The sequence below is a fragment of the Lepidothrix coronata genome, unplaced genomic scaffold, assembly GCF_001604755.1.
Source record: "Lepidothrix coronata isolate B3197 unplaced genomic scaffold, Lepidothrix_coronata-1.0 Scaffold35, whole genome shotgun sequence".
NCBI classification, from domain to species: domain Eukaryota; kingdom Metazoa; phylum Chordata; class Aves; order Passeriformes; family Pipridae; genus Lepidothrix; species Lepidothrix coronata.
In genome coordinates, this window is record NW_016690215.1 from 3,866,855 (window position 1) to 3,889,648 (window position 22,794).

At 41.1% G+C, this 22,794-nt stretch overlaps 1 protein-coding gene across 6 annotated transcripts in view; it reads right to left on the bottom strand.

The window, feature by feature from the left end:
* GPM6B (glycoprotein M6B) overlaps positions 1-22,794 on the bottom strand; it is a 107,927-nt gene that overhangs the window by 15,659 nt on the left and 69,474 nt on the right. Inside the window, exons 1-2 of one of the 6 annotated variants that reach the window (XM_017812228.1) lie at positions 16,868-17,249; positions 9,308-9,427 (exon numbers count right to left, since the gene is read on the bottom strand). The exons of 2 other annotated variants lie outside the window; for them this stretch is intronic. In XM_017812228.1, coding sequence (XP_017667717.1) covers positions 9,308-9,427; positions 16,868-16,928 — 181 coding nt within the window. In that variant the 5' untranslated portion in view covers positions 16,929-17,249. Of the gene's footprint in view, positions 1-9,307; positions 9,428-11,118; positions 11,139-16,867; positions 17,250-22,794 lie in introns of those variants that run through there. 3 more of the 6 variants (XM_017812227.1, XM_017812229.1, XM_017812230.1) reach the window with 3 other exon arrangements.

Consider the following 22,794-nt stretch of genomic DNA (forward strand, 5'->3'; position numbering starts at 1 on the left):
GAAACGCCACTTCACTAACTGCAGACAAGATTTAATTGTATAGAAACAAGCCTGGGAAGCTTTTATAGTCTAGACCACAGCTGGAGTCCATTCAGTCAGAACTATCTTCATGACAAAAATACTGCCGAATGAACAAACACTGCAGTTCAGCAGTGAAGGGGCAAACAAAATCCAAATGCGTGCTATCAGAGGAAATCATCTCTGGGTCTCATTTTATCCAAAGCTGAATTCAGATCCCAGACCTTGCAGAGCAATCCTCTGCTTTGGGGAATCTGCCTGAGTGCAGCTCACAAGCCACACGCAACAGCAGTCATACACGTGAGGCTGGCTCGCCTCCGCAGCATCTGCTCCTGGGTCAGGCCCAAGCCTCCCAGAGTTAATCCAAGAAATGCTAGCACCTGGTGCAGGATTAGCCATGAAGGATTATCCAAGAGTAACCACGCTCCAACCCAGCAGACAATGCTCAACATACATGTGGCCACAGCCCAGCACAAAACAAAGTACCTTTTGGGCTGCACTCCTAAAGCAGAAGGTGACTAAATGCCAGATCATTGCTCAGTGCGGAGGAGATTGATCACCTAAATCATGCTGATCCCAAGAGTGCTATGTAGAAGGATCCCATCAAAGACAGGAAATAAAAACAGCTGGAAGTGAAACCAAGGGACTGACAAGATCCAAAAGAAAAGCTGCTGGTTTCAGATAATGGGAGCAGCCTGCTTGACAAAACTAAAAACTGGTGTAGACCCAGGACTGACATTTAACACTCTCTAACTAGGTACTTGTCCTCCCAATACCCCACACTGCACAGATGGCTTTCCAGGCCACTGGCAGAACATTCGCCCTGGGGAGTTTGTTGGATCCCTTACCCAAACACATGACAGTATCTGCCACTAATCCACAGACCCTCGAACACAAGCCAACAGTGGCAGACCCCCTCTCACCTCACAGCCACTAGCAAGCTGCACAGAGCATCTTGCTGGCCATACTCTTTGTCTTCCTCTAAAGTCCAGGTGAAAAGGCATCACAGTATTTGGGTGGCCATCATTTTATCAGTGCAGGTCATGGCCAAGGGATGCCCTAAGAGGTGCCCAAAGCAACCACATTATTTTGAGCAAGACAGAGAAAACTGCCCAAATGTGGACCTCCAGGAACTACTCACCTTCACCCCAAGACTAAAGCAGGAAGCAGAGGGACTTCAGTACACCTGGAAATAGCATGCAGCCAGCTTGCAAGTGCATGAAGCATCCCAAATGAGCACATTTCCAAGAGACAGCAGCCATCCATACCTAGTCATTCTGCACCCAAATTGACAGCAGAGCTGCACAGCCTCCTGCCAGAGGGTAACTAACTTCAGGACACAACCTCATCACAGTGCTGGGGCTGCCAGACCTTCCCCCAGATCCCACTGTGAACACTCTCTATGAGCAGAATAAATGCATGCCTAGCCTAAGCAATATAACTGATGTTATAATTTTTGTTTTAACATAAGCCTTAAACAGTACTGCCAAGAGCCACTTTCAAAACCAGCTACAATTTGAAGCTCATCAAGAACTAAGATACATTTACCAAGCTTCCCTAACAAGCATTGAAGCAAATCAGAGGAGTTCTGAAAAAAATGAAAGCTTTTCAGGAAACCTGCTTTATGATCTCTCTCTGTAACCCCAAGTCAGAGACTATCTTCATACAATACAACTGGAAACCCATGATGATGATTGCCTAGTTCATGTTTACAAAAAAATTTGCTAACACACTGATGACAACTGTAGGCTGAAGGCCTGTGAACTCAAGGCCTGTGACAAAAGTTAAGTTGTATTAAAATAAGTTTTGTTCCGATTTTCTGCTAGTTTTTACTCTCCATATGGCCAAAATGCTGAACTTTTCAGCTGAATATCCACTCCCAATGTAACAGTGTAAAATGATTTAAATATGAAACTGTAGAGCACAAACACACATCACTGCATCTCCCTTTTCAATGACCATTTTGTGCAAGGCATCACTAGAACCTTTTGTGCAACTCAGCAGAATAAAAACATTTTTTGTCCTCGGGCTGGTGTGCAGCAGTTGCCATGGAGGCAGGTTAATAACAGCCCAATGATTTGCCCAGAGCTGCCTGTGATCTTGGCTACAGATTTAACACACTCTCAGAAGGAGGCCAGCTAAAACAAAGACTGAGATTATTCTCTAGGGAATGAATGCTATTAAACACACACACACACGCACAAATATTCTTGCTACAGGACAAAAATAAAGAGAAGAGAAAGAAACAGGAACCGGCTATTCTTTTAATCTCCTGGAAGCTATCAGTCACAGGAAATTGGTAAAGGACGAACCTACATATGTACATAAATCGGCAATTGGTTGCTTAATGTATGAAGAATAATTATACAATCTACCCAGCAGTGTACACGCTATCGTATATATGCAGGGGCTTAGCCATTCAAATTCCCATGCCGAATGGTGACTGTTTGGCTAAACCTTCTTTGTTACTTTAAGTACAGCTTTAAGATTTAAACTCAGAATAGCAAGGTAAAAGTGAATTAATGGAAGGAGGTCTTAAAATAAAAATAAAAAAAAAAAAGAGGCAATTCTCAGACTGTAACTCATCCTACTAAGGTCAGATCTGTTGTTTGGAAATGACAAAAGACAATGGGATCAGGTAGCCTTCTAGAGTATTCCTAGGGCTTGCTCTAGAAGTTAACACATCAGTTCTTTGAAGCCCAGACTTGAAAAGCTGAGACAGACAGATGTTCACAGAGCTGTCCCTCAAAGCACAGTATGGAAAACATGATGTAAAGGAAGAGTGTCCACACCTCCTGGACAGAAAATCAGGCTCTCCCTTAATGTCCCAAACCCCTATCAGGTTGAACTCATGCCGTGATGTATCTCAGGCACTAATCATTGAGCCCATAGTCAAGGTCACTATGGAATTAAAAAACAAGGAACAAAGAAAACCTAAAATGAGGTTTGAAAAACTCTCAATTTCAGGTACCTAAACCTCCAGTGTCCTGTGGTTGTTTTCTGAGTTAGTTTCCACTCTCTTTTCCTTAAAAGTTTAGTTGCTCCCCCTCCCATAAATCTGTTCTGGTATTCTGAAAGATAAAGCAATGGGCACCATTTTTTCCTCATAACTTACTTCCTGTAATTGTGTAATGCATTTTTAGAAATTGTGGCATGTTAGACACCTGTCCATTTAATACATGGTAGAAATAACACATCATGTTCCACCACAGGACCACAATCGGTTGGCTTCAGCACCACAGTCCAGGGAGCACAGGGGGAGAAATTGTTTTAACAAACAGAAGATTGCAAGAAATCCAAGGAAAGAAAAATCATTAGATAACATCTTAAATGCAGTCATCACATATAAATCAGGCTTACTATTACACGTCCATGGGAGCCTAGTGTTGGTAGCATTACTCCTAATTCTCAAATAAACGTAAGAGAACTCAGTACTTGACATTCACTTCCTGCTTCCCCAGTACTGAAGATTACCCAATACCAAGTGTGAATAATACCATCAGAGTCCTAAACCACATAGATTTTTGTCAGAAAATGAACTTTATGTCAATAAAAGCAAATACCAATTTTACTGTCTGCCACCTACTTGTCTTTTTTTTTTTTTTTAAATTTCCACAGTAAATGGCTTATGTATGCTAGGATGTACATTTTCCTACCTTACAGTGTGACTGACAGTTACAGGAGAAGCTGTGAGGGATGTGAGAATAAAATAATACCTCAGAAGCAAAATCAGAATGTACCTCTTTCTTCTCTGTATGAGACTAGGCCAGTACCTGGCAGTAAGATAACTTTACTTCCCACATCTGTCATGCACACCTGCAGCTAGGAGTCAGTGGCAACAATACAATAAGATAAAACACCTAATCTTACAAGGGTAAGTTTAAAGTATGTGTCAAATTTCTCTCCATGGTTTAATAAGGGCACTAAAATAAAAAGGCTCTGTGTTAAATGATCAGGAAGTCTTTGCTGAAGCTCTGTCTTTACCCATTCCTATTCATCTTAAATTTTGCTGATTTATAAAACATGCCACAAAGCTAAACACACTGTTACTACTTAAAATAAATGCTCACTCACCACACTTTTGGATTAACATTAAACAGACTAAATAAATGATGAGCTCAAACAGAAAAAATCCTTTCTTCTCCACCCTCAAACTTCTTAAAGCTCTCCCACAGAAAACCTCCTTTCAAGTTCAATATTTCCTAATTTTGCCTTTTTGTACTACCCAAATTAGAAGTCGTGAAATTGATTTATGCTGAAAATTAACTCATGAGAGCCAGAAAACTTAACGCAAGTGCACTTTAGTCTAGCCAGATTGATACACTCCTCACTGCAATTGCATCCCCCTCTTCCATGGTTGTTCACTAATAAATACTTCATCCTAGCCAGCACAGTACCTGTGATGGAGGAGACACGACCTTTGGAGAACACAGCCCTCAGGGCTGTCACAAAGGATCTGACCTGAAATGCAGCAAGACCCCATCTGCTATCCTTCACAGTGGCTAGCACAAGGTGCTTCATTCAGGTGAAAAGCAGTGAGATCTAGGGTAGTCTGATCCATTCAGTAAATCTCATCCCAATCTCTACTATTTAAGAGCTACTTGAAGAAAAAGTAGCTCCTTTCTGGAGGTTATCAGCATTAATTGCATCTTCTCCAGATATTCTTGATATGGATACAAGATACTTGGTTTCAGAACTGTCATACAGCCAGTTCCCCACTTCTGAGAAGGTATTTGTTCTCTGTTAGCAGTCAGATGCTTCCATAGTTTTGTGTAGCAGAGAACTAAAAGTCCTTGTTCACACCTCCTGTGCTGGAAACCCACACAGAGAAAGCAGGAGAACTGGTGCACACTAAGAACAAGCATCTTACAGCCTGGAAGCACCATTAGCAAACCCCTTTTCAAATCCACAGAGCACCAGGTATCTCTGTGGTATTGAACACATAACGAAAATAAGTGGCTCCTGAATATGTGACCAAAAATACAATAAGCACATGTTTAAAATGAAGCACATTTTTGCTACCATGATTAACAAAAAACCCCACAAACAAACAAAGAAGCCCAAACAAATCAAACAACCTTGCAGAGGTTATATATGTTCACGCATAGCAAAAGCTAATTTTTTTCCCTTCGCTAAAGAAAGCATGACATTCAAGTTGGAGAAAAGGCTGTTTTTACCCAGGCAAGATTTGTTTCTTCTGGATGCTGTTAAATGATGCAGAGAAGACTGTAAAAACAGACAGCAGTAATCATAACCTTTTTTTTTTTTTTTTCCAAATCTCTTCTTTCCAAACCGGCACTTCTTATATAAAAAAATTTGCATTCACACTACAGAAACAAACCCACTTCATGCAAGGACACATGATCTGAATGTGTTTTTACAGGCCTTATCTAGTTTACCTTCTTCAAATTTAGTGAAATACACACACTCTCCATCCATATTATTCCCAGACTCTGGCAGGCTAATAAGCTCACAGGTGTTTTGAAGTTATCTGTCTCAGACAGTGAAATCTACAAAATAGGAATCACTACATCCATACATATTTCAAGTGTCCATCCCAGGTGTTTGCTCTGTGAGAGCACAGAGTCAGACCTAGAGGGGAAGAACGTCACTGCCCCATAGGACAGTGGGACAAGAGTATTGCTCTTGTCCACCTTTACTGCTCTTGGACAAAGGTCAGGCAGAACTTTGTTTATTTCAATTCATGTCTTCTCTGTCTTATTTTTGGCTTATGAAACAGTGGAAACTGCAGCAGAAGAAAAATACCTAATTTATACTTTGGAAAAGGCCTTACTTTAAACAGGTTTCCATAGGAATTCTTGAGAAGGAATATTTTTTAGCTCTAGCTACTTCTGCAGAACAAAAAGTTAAGCTGGTGATTTAAAGAGACTTCTCACACAAGGGACAGATCAAGCATTATTGATAAAAGCTTTGGCATAATTTCTCCCGGAGACTTGTTCTAGTGGTTTATTATCCAAAATGACCCTTGGGACTTCAGCACAGCCTGAGCATGTGGAAGTGCTCATTGACATGCAGAGCTCAAAGTTCAAACACATTGCACCAGCAAGGCCAGTTGCTGGTCCAAACTGTGGCTGTAACTCTCAGCTGACATATCAACAACTCACTGCTCATGTCAACATGCCTGAAGACCTTTCTTCCTTTCTGCCCTTTTCCTTGCCTCCTTCCCTTTGCTTCACCTATTTTTGTCTTTTTGGAGAAACGCTCAGTAGAGTCAACATGCAAGAACTGCTGCTTCAATAGCTGCCAGCCCAAGTGGTAATTTTGGACAAACTAGAGGTAGAGAGGCAAAAGAGATGAACTGATGGGCAGACTGCTAAAGATATTCAAATGTCTGAAAGTCTAAGCAAGCTCAGTGGGGGAAGCACAAGAGCACGTAAGCATTTCAGTCCCACGGGCGACTTCTGCAGTTCTGAGAAAATCTGTAAGGATGTTTCAATTTCCTTGATTCAACCTGTAACTTGGATGACATGATTTTTAAAGCTGACTTTAATCAAAGGTGAATATCTTACCTGGAAGACTGGAGTTGAGACTCTTAGCTTCACCTTTCTGTCAGCTGTAACTCACCTCACTCTCCATCAGCCTTCAGCACTCAGCAGGAGAGCAAGACTTTTGCCACACTGGATTTCAGCCACCGCTACCGACTGCTTCCCCAGTTGATTCCTCCCTAGCTACAAAGAAGCAAACAGAAACACAACCTCTCTCTCCCTAGAGCTATGAACTAAAACTGTGTGTGTATGTATTCCAGCCTGACAAATCTAAGAATTCAAAAGGTAAATTTTCAATTTAATAGATAACTGAAGATGCAAAGATCTTCCCAGACGTTTACCCCACTGTGGGTTTACACAGCTACGGAACAAGAGGAGCAGTAAGAAACCAGAACCATAACTGCAGAAGTCCTTTGCCCTGCAACAACTTTCATGCAGATACTTCCCCAGCTGAGTCTTCACCACACTATTTCCAAAATTTAAGCTTGCTTTGGTAAGGGAGCAGGCTGTTTCAGAGAGATACTCCACATTCACATGCCCTTATGCTCTCACAAAGCAGATGAAACACCTCCCAGCTGCTGGGGAAAGCAAATTTTGGAAAAAAAAAAGATTCCTATAAAGCAAACAACGCCCACCCAGCCTGGAAGAGTGCCTACAGCTAAGCTCATGTTAAACAACTATTGCAAAGTTTCTCTTTCTAAAGAATAAGATGGTACTCTGCTTCCTGGGAAAAATTGTTTTAGGCGTTTTGAAAGGTTCATTAAGCTTGCAGGTGTTCTGGGGATATCTTGGATCCAGCACTGCAGTGAATCTCCCACACTGACTCTTCTCTTGCTGCTCAAGTGCTGGACTCAAGCTTAAATTGTGGAAGGGAGATCATATTGTACATGGAGACCCTGGGAGAAGAGGTGGATGCCATGAGAACTGCCAGAGGTGCTCTCAAGAGCGTCCATCTGGACACTGACAGAGGAGGCAAAGTAGAAATATCCATACTGCAAAGGCATCCCAGAAATAATGTGGCTTGTCAAAGAAAGAGAGAGGTTATCTCAGCACAGCAGCCAAGGCTCCCCAGCAGTGGGGAGCTGCAGGTCAGTACTGAAGGAAGGCATGGGATTTGTGTTGAGACTGAGATGACATTTTCCCTCCAGTTTAAGGAAAAGGAGTAAAAACCAATATTTTCACAGGAGTTAATCCATCACTGGAAGGTTGGTTTTACTGAAGACCTGTTCAGAGCTGCTTCATTGCTGCCTAAAAGCTTTTTAATTTCTTTAAGTGCAGCCATTTAAAGCACCTTCCCTTGAACTCACATTTCTGGGCTTTGTTGGTCTGTTTTTTTTCACTCCATCAACAAGAACCCATTCATCTTCAACTCCTCCATGACAGCCACCACATTTACCTGCATGTTAGTTCAGAAAGATTCCCAAGGCAGACTGAATAGGGTTCAGTTGCCTAAACAAGGGTTTCTAGCATCATTTTAGGTGCCAGACTCCCAGCTGCTGGAACAGAAGGCTGTGCATCTACATGTCCTGGCTCATCTGTGCCAGCACATAAGGACATGTCTCATCACTGGGGACAGCTGAAGGGGCACAAGACTCTGATAACCAGGCATCCAGCCTGCTCCTTCCATGTCTTCCACAGCCCAAGAAGGCAGCATTCATAATCTATTGCTCCCTCCTGAAGCATTTCTTCCATGTTTAAAATATCCCATGTGCACTGATCTGAAGTTTGGGAAGATCTTCTGGCAGTCCCAAGTCTTGTCACCCAGGCAATTTTTCATAAAATATGGTCCAAATGAATATTGATATAGAAGATGGAGATCATACTCGGCAACTTAGGTATTTTTTGGGGGGAGAAGCCATTTGAAATACATAAACATTTGAATCCTAAAGAATAAAAGTGTGAAAATGTAATGGAAAGGGGAAGGATGAGGCAGCAAGCTTTGGTGAATATTTCCCTGCAATTGCTATTAAAGTCTCTGATGCGGAGGCAGGCATCTCCAGCAAACAAGCTGTCAAGCAAGCTTCAGTCAATCAGCTCCATAAAGGGAAGAGGATTGCTGGATAGAGCTAGCTGCAAATGCTATCTCTGAGCATACATATCCCTCACTGTGCTAACACTCAGTCAGACTGGAATTTTCCAATGCAATCAATCACAGGTTTGATTTTAGGTGCCTTTCTGAGATGCTTCAAAACTAAATTTCCCCCCAGACTCTTAAAATCAAGCTTCAGGAAAACAAAATAGGATCTTTTTGAGGTCTCAAGCCAGATATCAAAAGGACAGGCAAGTGGAATCACCAAACCTTTTTTTAAAGCCTCAGCTGAAATCCTCCTTTAAACTGACATAGGCACTTAGTGCTTCCAGCAAGGGGAAAATGCAAACAAAACCATGAAATATTGTCTAGGAAGCATATTGTAGGAGACTAGTAAGTCAGATGTGCTTTAGTGTAATTTCTGCCTTGGTGGCTGATGAGTCTGATAGATTCATCAGCATAAACCCCCCTACTATGACATCTCACCTGTAAACAGTTTTGAAGCAATCGGGCAGCACAATTAAAAGGAAGCTGTCCCTCACCACACATTATTGGCTTTCAAGCATTAACAACGAAATTTATATTTAGTCAAGTATTCACACAAAAGAAGTAGAGTCCTTACAGCCTTAACAAACAAAATAAGAAAAATAGAAGAACGTTTATCTTAAATTGTTAGGACTAGTGCAAAGCATTAAGTTTATGCTACTACCATTTCTGAACTCTTCATTTCCCTTTTACCCAGCCCTTTATTTACCTTGAATCCCCAAAGGACTAATATTGCCTCTCAATGCTGGCACATGATGGTACCGGTGTGGCCTTGAACTCCTGTACATCCAGTGGTACCTGCCAATTTCCATTTCTGGTCTGGTGATCACTGCCAATTTTAGGTGGTAAAAAGTCAGTGTCACCAGCAAGCTTTAGTTCAGTACTTTCAGTCATTTAACTTTAAAAACAAGAGCCCAGAAAAATATGCTATAGTTTCAGAACTGAAAGAACATAACCTTACAGACCAAGAGAGGGATTAGGAGGGACAATCAACAGGGAAATGCTCACAGACGTGTTAAGAAAGGTTGAATAGCTAAAACTCCGCCTAGGCTTTGAGTTAAAAACACATAAGGAAGGACTCTGTTCCTTACCCCCACCCACTCTCAGATCTCCCTCTCTTTGTCCATGGCAAAAAGCTCTGCTCCACAAGTAAAGGAAGGAGGAGTCACAGAAAACCACTTTACCTGTTTTTTCTAAAAATACTATAATTCTGTCAAAGAAAAAGCTTATTGCTTTCTGTAAAGGTAGGGAAAACACAAAGGTTTGCTCCACTACTTTCTTAAAAAAATAAAACTCTGTGAGCTTTATTTCACTTAGGTTCTGCTTACATCCCAAAATCTGGACCAAGCATTTTAAAACAGACTTGTTCCAGGTCTATGATGAAGAAAAGCAGTCATGCTTCTCCTTATCTTTTCAGAGGACACATGAAGCTCAGCAACAAGATCCCACGCATAGTAGCACACCTCACCTCACCTCACACACTCATTGCACACTCATTGGCACAGGGTTTCTGAGCCCCCCGAAAGAGGCCACTGGTAAAACATCAAACCACTTTTCAACCTACACTGGCACCGCTATGGTCTTGTCAAAGCTGTCAGGGTGACACTGACAGATGTTTATTTAAAATGTCCCAGAGCCCCCCTCCACAGTGGCTAATTGAGAAAGCAACCATCCTTTTTGTCCAAATTAAATCCAATTTGGTAGCGTTTGGGCACGTGGAGGAAGCGAAGGTTATGGTGATGAAAACCCCATCTACTCTAGACTAGATTAGAGATGAATTTCAAGGGGAGAGGGAGTAGAAAACCCATGAATTTCTAGCCTGTGAGGGGCTTGGGAAGTCTTGTACTTGGTCCCTCTCTCATGTGGTTTTGATGCTCGTGCAATGAGTTTGGCACAGCTACATTTGCATACGTCAAGAAGAGAAAAAATCTTGGCCTTGAATCCAAATGTTGGATCTAGAGATTTGAAACAAGAATTTGTTTGTCTCCTTTATCAGGATATGAACACCCAATACTAACACAGTCTTTCGGGTTTTGGATGTAAACTTAGCATGAAAGGCTCTGTAAAGGATACTCTGTGGCTTGGTAATTCTCCCCTCTCTGCATCTGACACACAAATCAGCAAGCAGGTATCAGCTAGTAAATCTTCCATAAAAGACATTATTCTGTCTTTTATGGCTTACCCTTTCTTTTAGGAAGGACAAATTCCACATCTTATGAGCATAACAAAACTCAAAATATGTTGGAAGTATTGCTCCAAAATGACAGCGCACACTCAGGATGATATAATCTCCTTCTGCTTACAGAGGAACAATCCTGCTTGTGAGATCACAAGGAATGCCATAATAATTGAACAGGATACAAAATGAAAAACAACAGAATGCTTTGCTCGTACTGCATACCTCCTTCCTCTCCTCTGCCTCCCAAATGTCTGCTCCCTGCTTTTTTGAAGCTACTTACTGGAAATTGGTAACAAATTCAGATTAAAAATAAAATAAAAAAAACAGCTGCAAAGACTTACAGGAAGAAAAGATTTCTTCATTTGCACTGCAGCAGTATCTCAACCAAACCCTTGGCAGCAAGAGTATTTTATCCTACCACGCTTGAACCCACAGTTGGAAATTTCTCCTGCAGTAGCTACAAAAAGCACTTGCTCAGAGCAGCAGAGCAGGCAGCTGCCTTTCTCCCTTAGCCTGGGGGGAGCACTGGTGAAGTCACCTGTCTGCTGCGGTATAAACATCAAACCCTGAAACATAGAGACAGCATGCAAAATTTGTAGCATCATTTCTGTAAATGCAAATATTCTGTGGAGTTGGGTTTTTTAATTAGCAATTTCTGGTTTTTCAGTAACAGGGCTCCTTTCATTAGGAGGCAGTTCAAATTCCATAGGGAATCTCATTTTTTCCACTGCTCTGCAAAGAGCCACTTAGCAATGGCTGTTTGGTAGCCTTACTGCATGCCAGGCACGACCTCTGAAGCTGAAGAATATCTCCTGGTGACTTTGCTGGGACCCACTCAGTCCCACTCATGTAAAACCACCAGCAGGTCAAAAGCCCCACAGGCTTCAGTGGCATAACAACTACTGCACACAGTCAGCATCAGCTGGAATTTAACTCCGCACCCTGAATAGTTAGAAAAGGAAGCAGGTTTAAATGGCTTCTTTTGCTTTATGAGGAACTAACTGCACTAATTGCATTCCCTGGTTAGGCTACAGCACCCTCCATGCACAGCCAAGCTCCTGTGGCCATAGGCCTCCTGTCAGATCCAGGCTGTATCAGTCCTGCACAGACACAGCAGCCACAGAACTGACAACATTTCCATGTCACACCACAAAGCCACACGGATGGCAGCTGTGGTGCTCAATATTCATTGGGATGAATCATCTTGCATGCCTGTAATAAAATTCCCAGTGCCCAACATCCTCATGCTTGCTGCCTTTATCATATGGTTTTAGAGGAAACAAACAGTTTTGACATTCGTCTGTCTCAGCTGAAGAAGCAGTGCATGGGAGCAAGGAGATGGCTGTCGTTTAGTTGTTTATGGTCTGGTGATGGATACTGCATTAGGAGCAAGGCTGGCCAGAAAATGGGAAAGCATCAGAGTGACTGAAGGGGACTCCTCTACCCCTCTTTACTCCCCTCTTTAGTCCCTTTGCTCCTGCTGCAGAATCCATTGTGCACGTACAGTGCCATCTGGGTTTCCCCCACCCCCGTTACCATATCCCATGGCACATATGTCTAGGTTTTCTGCTTTCATGAGGTCATTCAGACCAGTATGAGTACATTCTCCGAGTGTTTTTTCAAACCCCTCCTATTTAGAAACCAAATCCTATTCATTAAAACCTAAATCACTAAGCCTACCAAATTATTATCCCCAGAATATCGCGTGTCCCAGATTCTCCCTGGGCTGGACCTCTCTTCCTACAGTTGTATTCTTCAGAGACTTATCCTTAGAGCAGTTATTGTTTTCAGTGGATCTGAAACACCAATAAACTCCTTAAAAGGGGGAAAAATATACATCATACTAAGAATCTTTGAATGGCTTGACAGCTCTGATATCACTGTGTAAGCCTAACATTAAGGGGATATGTTTGAAATTTTGGTTAGTGATCATAACATATATATATATATATATATATATATATATATATAAAAGACTTTTTTTTCAATTTGCTGTAATGAAAAATACCTTTATCTGTGATGCATCAAAATGTCATAAGCTCACTGTGTAAAATAACCTCACTAAAAGTGAAATAAACTGCACAACTTCATTCCTTTCTCATGTTCCACTTTACAGCTTCATTTAAACACAACTGTACACATGTGAGAAATAGTGTAAGAGAAGTATTTTCTTTCTATTTTTGACTAGCATATACTTGTCTATTTAGAGCTTAAAAGAGGAAACATTGCTTCATATACCATGAAAATAATAAAGCTCACAGCCATTACTGAGCATGAGGTCTCCTTTCATCGAGAGCACATTAGGAGGGAAGAGCCAATTAAAAGGAACCTTTGGTACAGCTGCTCAAACTGGTCTTCATTATTCCTCAGCACAGCATAGGCAATTTGAACATCATATGTATTTATATAAGGAAATACACCCTAGTATAATGACTTTCCTTCCATCCCATGTGTAATTGGTGAATTCACCATGGTCATCCACAGTTGGGGGTTATTTTATTTTATTTTTTTCTTTTTCTTTTTTTTTCTTTTTTTTTTGAATTTTGCAACTTTGTAATATTTCTCATAGTTAAATGAAGAGGGAAACTTCTTGTCTCTGTTAATGTGTATCAGGATCTATATCCTTCACTGCTGATGCAAAACGGCATTTCGTTTTTCTTATTAATTCTACCTCAGTAAATCTGCTTGCCCAGTCCTCACGTTTTGATTTAATTTAATGCCTGCAAGATAAATCCTGTCATTTTTAATAATTTGTAAACCTTCATCTTTAAAATGAATCCAATCTGTCCTGCAGCCTGCAAAGTATCTGTTAAACATTTTGCTTCAGCTTTCATGGTGTTCTCCTCTGATAAGGGCTGCTGATACACAGCATAAAGCTGACTTATTTCTTATCTCCATCAACATGGGGGTTGTTCCATTTCCAATTAAAAAAACTGGGGCAGCAGCCACTCATCTGGGTGCAGAGAAACAAATGTCAGATAAACACTGAATCCATCAGCTGGGTAGTATTCAGCAGCCTGAATCAGGCAAGGGATTCATGAAAATAATTATTAAAATATAGAACTAGAACTCATATACAATTTAGCAAACTTTAAAAATCTAAATAAGACCAATCATTTTAATTTATCAATCAGCAATTATTCATAAATTACATTAGCTGGTGTAAATTGGCTCAACTACACTGCAATCCAAAACAGCAAGCCATTCATATTTGCTACAGAGATGGGAAACACAAACCAGTACCTATGTGACACCACTGCTCAGATATGACTGTATTAAGCGCTCAAACTCAAAACAGACCTTGCTGCACACCCCAAGAGCTCTGGCAGCATTGCTCTCCAGTGTTCTCCCAAGCATGGGGAGCCCTGTATACAGACAGCATGTAGTCCCAGCCCAACTTCCTCCAAGTATTTATTCCACAAAATTGCAGTACATCATTGAGAAGGTCCTTGCATTAAAACCAAAACCTGGAAACCTGCAGTTTAAAATTCTGATAAAGAGAAAAAAAACCCTCTTAGTTTAAAAGTAAAATTTGCTATTAGTTAAATGCAGATACTTTTCCCAGAACTTGGCAGGGTAAAGCATAATGAGTGTGAACTTGAATACCCAAAGCAGAATGTTCAGCATCTTCCCTTGCTCAGTCTTAGCAATAGCAGTATCTCCCAAACACCTTCAGATGTTGATTTACCTCCTTAGGCTTAACAATTTGTTTCTGGAAGGAAGAGTTAAAAGACTCTGTGACAGCACTTCAGTCTGTGGCAGCTGCCTTGCAATCACTGGATCTAGGGCATTTCAAAAAGGATAGCCATTATACTAAATCCCGGTGGGATCCTGGAGTAAGATGCAAATGTTGCAAGCCTGGCAAGCGTGTAAGGCATAACAAGTAAGAGATCCAGTCCAGAGAGTAAATGGACATATTTTTGAAGTGGTCAGCTTCTGTTTGATACCCAAAATGAAGCAGAAACATTTTCCTGCAAGTTTCTTTACATAGAGAAAAAGCTCATTTTGCTTCATGGGAGCTGCTGGTGAAAGAGCCCTTTAGAAAAATCTTGCCATTTCAGAGGTACCTGATGCCCACTGAACCTATCAAAAACCCAACCAGGCTCAATAGACTTAGCACTTTGGAAAATTTGCCTCTCAAAACCAAATATACTTCCTACCTGACCACTTCATGGCAGTAACTTTGCAGGGATTTTGGGCTATTTATTTTTCTATAGAAACTAGGAGTAGGAGTGTTTCAGATTTCTGCATTTTAATTTGCTGTGAAACATATTGGGAATTTAAATGAATAGAAATACAGAGCATAATGTGAGAGACCATGTGTTGCTTTAAGAAATCAGAGAATTGGCAAGAACAAAGCCTAGGAGTGCTACATACACATACCTATATAACGAATCCAAAGTATAAAATTATCACAGAAAAAACTAGGAAACGGTGGTAACGTTAGGAGAGGAGGCTCCCCTGCTTGCATCCGATGAAAAAAACAGATCAACCACCTTGACTTCGTAGCATATTTACTGTTCTACTTGTGCTTTCACCCTTACCAAAACAAAAGGGAAACCATAAACTCATCATAAACACACTCAGCAACACATTTTGTTTTGCACAGCTGCTAATGCATACAGATAATTTTCTTTGGTGTTTATTGTAACATGAGTTCCATTAGTTTAAAGGAAGATCATCAATGAGAACAAAAAATTGCTGTCATTTTTAAGGAATGATCTATCAGTTCAAGGTGGTTTTACAGTCAAGCTATTCAGGCCATTTTGTACATTAATTACTCAAAATCTGCAGTGAGGTGGGTTATTGTCCCCATACACTAATGGCTTTCAGAGTTTAATCTCTCATCAGTGGACCTCCTTTTGTGAAATCCCTAAGGGATTATGTAGTACTATATCTAATCACTTGACAAATTTCATTTACTTGAAACTGAAGCTCGTTTTGAATTATAGGAAGCGTGTAGCAGGAACCAAATTCAAAGTAGGAAAACAGAATCTGGCACTGGACAGCACCACGATTTATCATGTTCATATCTGAACTGTTTAACAGTCAATGAAAGAATTCTGCTTGGAGAAATGTATTAGTTGTGTATCAGCTGCCTAAGCCTATGAGATACCCAGACGAGATACTCAGATTGCTTATAAATGATACACGACAGGTTAAAAAGTATACTGTGATTCATGTAAAAAGGCAGTGGAAATTTAAATAATTTTATTACTGCTGTATCATTTAGCAAAAAAAAGTACTGCTATGATCTGTACAGTAGTCTGCTACATTGAAGAGGAACACATATTTGACATAAATTACATGACACAGAAACAAAACAACCTTTGCTAGTTGAATTTACCCTCTGAAGTTCAGCACTCCAGACCAAACAGAATCACCTGTAAGGCTGGCATGGATGAAGCACCTCTCTTTCTGGGCTGCCATCTCCCTACCACAGAACCACTACTATGGAATTGTTCTCTCTATTAAGCAGCAATTCTCAGTGATTAACACATCCTGAAATCTAATGTTGAAAAACTCATTGCATTGTTCCCCATTATCATAGTACAAGCAGATCTCTACAAAAGTGAAATTTGCCAGATGACACCGTAGAAAAGGAATTTAAAAATAAGAGTAGCATTTGGCATCAAGCTCACTACATGAAGGTTGTGTGACATTATAATTTATTATATGTTGTTATAACCTAGGTCTCCCACATTGCATTGCAAAGCCTTGCTACATGGCTAGTCTCGATGAAAACACCAGATTATGGCTCTGAAAACAACATGCAAACACACAGGCACACGCTACTTCTGTAAACCAAATTTACCAAAATCCCTCAAAGATGCAGCAATAACAAGACTTCTTTTGCAAGCATCATTTCAGGTAGGGTTAGGATAGATTCAGAGCAAATACAGACGCAGACAGAGAGATTGCTGCTCTATTAATTTGTTGTCAAGCCATGCAGGAAAGGACGGCTGAAAGCCCGAAGATGCAGTAATGATTGTTTAAGAGCTATTTGAAAAAGTGACAAAACTGGCCTAAACCTCTTTAAGCCCCCTGAATGAAAAGATTTAAACAGGCTATTGTTAGACCCCTGGGTACCTTTTTTCTCTTGGCTTTGTTCTGCATTTTCCTCCGCTGCAGTTTCCATGGCTGGCTTCATACCATCCACCAAAAATGCCGCCCCCCCCTCCCCCCCCAGCAAGCACTTTTTCTCTTCGCCTCCTTTCTCACTCCCTTCCGTCTCCTATTTACAGCGGCGGTGATTGAGCGGCTCTGTTCTCCCCTACAGTAGATTACAGTCCTTTCCAAAATGCCAGAAAAGTCTTGTCAGCTTCAATTTCGCTCCGCTGACTGGTCCACGAGGAGCTGTGCCAGCGAGCGCTCAGCTATACGTCACCACGGTCCCCAGCTATAAAATAGCCATCCTGCGCCCAACTGTGCTTCGCCTCGCCACACCGTGGGGACCAGCATCACCCGCTTGCGCCCCCTTCCTCCTGCCCTCTGCTCTCCCCCTCTTTCCCCGTCTCCCAAGGCTCGCAACAAACGCTAATCAATTCTCTGGGTGGTGAATGAATCGGTGACATCGGGAGGGGAGATGCAAGCGAGAAAGAAAGGAGCCCCCTGGCCGTTGTGGGGTGAGCCCCCCGGCCGCCGTCTCTAAGAGGAGTGCACGCCGGCACACAATCACAAGGCTCCTTTTCCCATGGGATCTTGTTATTATGCTTCGCATTTTGATTTATTCCACATGCCCTCTGCTCTTTCAAGGGGCGGGGGGTGATGGGTCTGTTCTCTCTGTTTGCTTTCTTTGCCGACTAAGTTCCGCTCACCCACGGCAAAAGACTGTGTGAGAGAAGCATAAAAGCAAAAGTGGGCATATATGTATGTACATGGAAAATCTAAATTCTTTCTCTGACTAGCAAGCGCAGTGGGAAAAAAGAAGCAAAAGAAAATCCAACCAAGCAGAAAGGAAGCGAGCTCAAGCAACCCAAAATGCACGTGCAACACTTTAAAGGATAAAATGTTTAAGAAAACACAGCTTGGGTTTTAAAAGGAGGTCTGCCACTAGAGACCTAAAGCCATGCTTGGAAGTGAGCACAGAGCTGCTGTTCAGCACGTTTGATTGCTCCCCTTAATTCAGACAGACTGTAGCATGATCTAACAATCTGTACTAGCCTGGCTCTAGGAGCAACAAACCCAAGACATGTCAACATTGCATTGCATGAGGTGACTAGGTGTCTCCAGCCTGCTCTGAGGGGCCCGTGCTGGGGTGCCACAGAGCAGGGCAAAACCACATAGGGGTATTATTCCCCTCCCAAACCCCAAGACAACTGACACATTTAAGGCTGTACTGTGCTGAGGCTAATTAACCTTGCCTATCACTTTGCTTGTTTCAATGCCTCACAGTGCAACACACTGCACAGGGCAGACGTGCCCAAAGGCACTCCTTTTTGTGCATAGGATGATGGAGCAACCATGGAGCAATAGTCCTTGTGGTCCAGTCACTGCAGCCAATTCTGCAGCTTGCAAAGACACCTAGCAGACTCAGCAACCCCTGAGGATGTTAAAACCTACACACTGAATGTCCCCTATAACAGATTCAACGAGAAAAGTGGGAAGAGGGAAGCAGTCCAAAGATTTGTAGCTGCAATTCAGCCTCTTCTAGTTGAAGCTATTATACCCACAATTTTGCTGTGCATTTTTATTTCTACAGATGTCTAGCAAAAAGCACAAAAAACCTCACACCAAACATTTAGAGAAAGTTCCCTTCTCTTTCAAGAAATTAGTGCATAAAATCTCTTCTCTCACCACAGCCACCATAGCTGTTACTTTGCTTTGAACATTACTGCTCAGAGTTCAGGCTCCAGCCCAGCTGCCAAGAGGTCTTGGACTTATCCTAAGGTTTTGTATCACAGTATTAAACTTGATATCAAGTATTTGCCTAAAATGCTTCCCTGCAGTCTAGGAAAAGTCTGCAGTTGAAGTTCCCACCTCAGAAGACCTTTATATAAACAGGATGAGGCTAATCTGTAGAGGAGATGAAATATCCTCAGGAACCAATGTGAGGCAATAGGTTCCTGAAGGTAATCAAATCAGCAGCCCCAGAAGAGACCTCAACCCAGGTATATGGCATATTTCTCCAGTCTTCTCCAATGCCCACACACATACTGAAATCCTTCCCCAGCAAGATCATGCACTGCAAACACATTCCCTGAAGGAATCAACCAAAAGGTGAAAACGCAGGTGACATGTTAGCTACATTCTTTTAGCCATTACTAAAAATTGTTCAAATCCCACAGTCAAGAAAGGAAAACATCTTCTTTACATTTGGGATGCTGAATATACAAAGAAAATATTCTACAAAGAGTGCTTTATTCCCCATTTTACACCAGTAGGATTGAAAATCCATACCAAACACACCCTACTTCCTGAAAGTCACACAAATTTTAGTCATTGGTCAAAGCAGTTGATTGCTTCTGACATTAAAATGGAACTTCTTGGAACTTTTCATTGTGCAGTTGGTACTTCTGCTCACTGCTGTCACAATCTAGATCTCTGATTCTTAATGATCGTTGCTTACTTAGACTGGAAGGTCTAAAACTTTAAAAGGTTGAAACATCTCTTCTGACTACCAAAAGTTACAAAAGCCTGTTCATAACTTAATTCAAGTAGTACAATATCAATGCACTTATCAGGATAAATACACAGAAAATATAAATATAATCTGGAATTTCCTTTTTTAAACAGAAAATACATTAGACAGAACCTTTGGTTACAGACTATCCCTGGACGGAACCCACAAACAAACCCCTCCATGCCATATCCGTGAGACCTACTCCTTCAAACAGCTGCACACTTTCCTGTTGGCAAGCAGAATTTGTTAGGCAGGCTCAGGACTTCAGAGCTGATGGTTAAGAATCCCAAACCTAGCAGGTTGGGAGACTCTACTGTCTCCCAGGATAACCTCTTCCCCAAACAAGCAATGAAGAAACCAGTGCACAATACCAGAATCAACTTCACAAGAGCTTGAACTGAAGACTTCAAAAACCATCAAACCCAACTATTCAAAAGCATTAATTCTACCTACTCAATCATCCTTTAAAAGCTTCAAGCGAGGCATGAGTGTAAAGTTCTCCCCCTCCCTTCTTTCTATTTTCCAGATTGCTGCAATGTATGATACGTTTTAACCACTTAGTATCCTAAGTAATTCCTTAATTTTCAAGCTTCTGCCCCATCATTGATAAACAGAGCAAATAAAACAAACTATATGCTATTTCCTCCAGTGCTAACATGAGTGCTGATCTTGTGCTTCGAGCATTAATCTCAGCCAGCAAGTTGTCTCATCCAATGTTCCCTCCCTTAATCAGATGCATCCTTTTCATAATATCTGATGAGACTGGGAGACATCAAGTTTATGCCTATGACAATACAGCCAAAGACTAATCCACAAAGGCAGGCATTAAAAAAAAAAATTTTAAAGACTGACATTCAGCAAAAACCTGCTGTACAAACCAGGCTGATTTAGATAACCAGCAACCAGGCATGGCAGCTAGTTACATTTAGTTATGTTTCAGGAGTTCAGCCCAGCATTTTATTTGCAGACCAAAATAAAAGGGAAAATGAAGAGGGGGGCTTAGCAGCAAGGGTTTCTGCTGCTAAACTACAGCTCTGAGCCTACTACCAAACCCCAGGATGAATAGCAGCGAAGGAAAGTATGTGAAGGCACTGCAGACCAAGTCACATTCTGTGCAAAAGAGTTTAAAAAAAAGAGGCTGAAATCTATTTTATCTAGGTTTAAAAAAAAAAATAAATTCCCATTATTGAATCATTGTGCTCAGTCAGTTAAAATAGCACAATTGTAGAAGTTAAAAAAGATATTAAAAACCCAGTTCTGTTCATGTGCCAGTTCCTTTTGAACATCTATCTTTAATGTCATTGAATCTAGTTTACATTCCTGAAGGCTGAGAAGCTCTACCATAAGCTACAGCAAATTCTTCACAAGCTTTCAGGAGATGAATACACACTTGCGATTTCTACAAAGGCTTCACAGAGCTGTAATAAAGAGTGTTCTCACATAGCTGAAGAGCAATTTGAGATTTGCCTATGAGATTCAAGACCCAGAAGTTAAATACATAGACCGTCCCTCAAACAAGACCGAAACATAGTCCAAACAGCTAATTTTACAACTTGCAGAATACTTTTTTTTTTTTAGAAAATATGGAAAAAATATTCAGGAGAAAGAACAAATACACATGAAGCCACTTGGTGCAATGTAATCACTTGTGTTCAAACCAGCTTTAGACCAGCTACCAAAGACTTGCATAGAAAACCCAATCCAAATGCCTATGCAAATGTAGGTAAATTTTCCACGTGGATAAAATCAAAGCATGACAACAAGCTTTTAGTTGCACAGAAGTCATATACCTGGCAAGTACTTTTAAGAGAAAAACGTTCTTTCAGACATACTAAATTACTAGGAAAACAAAATTAATTAATGAATAACAGTGTAAAAACCCTGCACTTTTACATGGTATAAAATACAGACTACTAAAAAACACTGCACTTAGGGGTTTAAATCTCAGATTTCCGTAAGAAAGAGCAAAAGTAAAGGCTTAAGTATGGATAGTGGTTATCTCTGCAACCAAAGAAAATCACTGAGTTACACCCAGAAGGGTAAGCAGACGTTAACCAGTTCTATGGCCCCCTTAATAAAGCCACATGAAGATGGCAATAACTGCTGCCAAGCTAAATGCCTGGCAGCAAGCAGGCAGGCAAAGTAGACGTTGTTCAGTAGTTGGGCTTCATACGTTTCTCTGTCCAGCCTGTTTGTTTCCATCTGGACCATTGCTTTAGTCCACTGCACTCACAGCCACCAATGAGAATCAAAGGCAATGAACAGCCCAGATCCAAAACAATACATGGATGGCTAACCTTTAGTTGGAACATAAAGGAAGGGGGAAAAAATCCCTTAGAAAGTGAATAGATGGCTCTGTACAGCTTTTCCAGCAGCTAGGTCTCATCAAGTCCTAGTCTCAAAGATGACTCAGATGGCAGAGATGTGAAGGCTACCAAAGCAAAAAAGCCTAAAGAGGTGTAATCAATGTCAAAACCAAAGCAAAAGTTGTTGTGTTCTTAAGCAACTTAAGCTCCATTTCTGCTCATGAAAGGTGGTCAACAGCACAGAAAAAAAAAGCCAGATTTCATTTATCTAATCTAAGTAATGGCCTTTGTAACATTTTCCTGGGTGTAAGAAACTTGTATTTAAAAAAAAAAAAACCTTGGGAAAACAATTCATAACTCTGACAGACAAAATACAGAAATCTCAACCATGTCAAAGACATCTGAGGAAAGGCAATACAAATGAAAACAAAACAGGCTACACTTGAAACTAAACTGGAAGCAGCATCACCTCTTGCACCCCCTTCTGGTGAGGCTGCCTGGAGTAGCACCATGCTTTTGGCAAGCCAGAAAGAAATATACTGACAAACTGGAGCCCAAACTCGAACTCTACAGTTGAAATAGCATGGAAATACAGAAAACCAAAGCAAAGGCTTCCTAGCATCTCCCCCAGAAGGAGCTTTCATTAAGCAGGTAGTGTTCAGACTTCCAGTTCCAATGGCTGTCTTCAGCTTCTACTCCAGCTCAACAATTTTCTGGCAGTATGTACAGTTTTCTCTAAGTATACTGCATGGCAAGTTTCAAATGCTTTAACTTTACAATTAGGCAGCAAAACAAGGTTTGAGTTACCCTATCTTGCATAATTTTTCTCTTCATCAGTGGCAAGATCTCACTTACATGACTAATTTATGAAACCCTTCACAGTACTTCAAATGCTCCTCCATACTTTTAAGGACTAGGTTCTTGATATTGACACACATAATCACCTTTCTTTGCTCCCTCTGTCCCTCACAACTGAGGGGAGATTCTCTGCCTTGCAGTGCAGCAGGATAATAATATGCTCAAGTCTTTTGCCTTTGTTCCCTTAATTCTGCACCTTGAAGACAATCCAACATCTTTAGCTTTGCTGT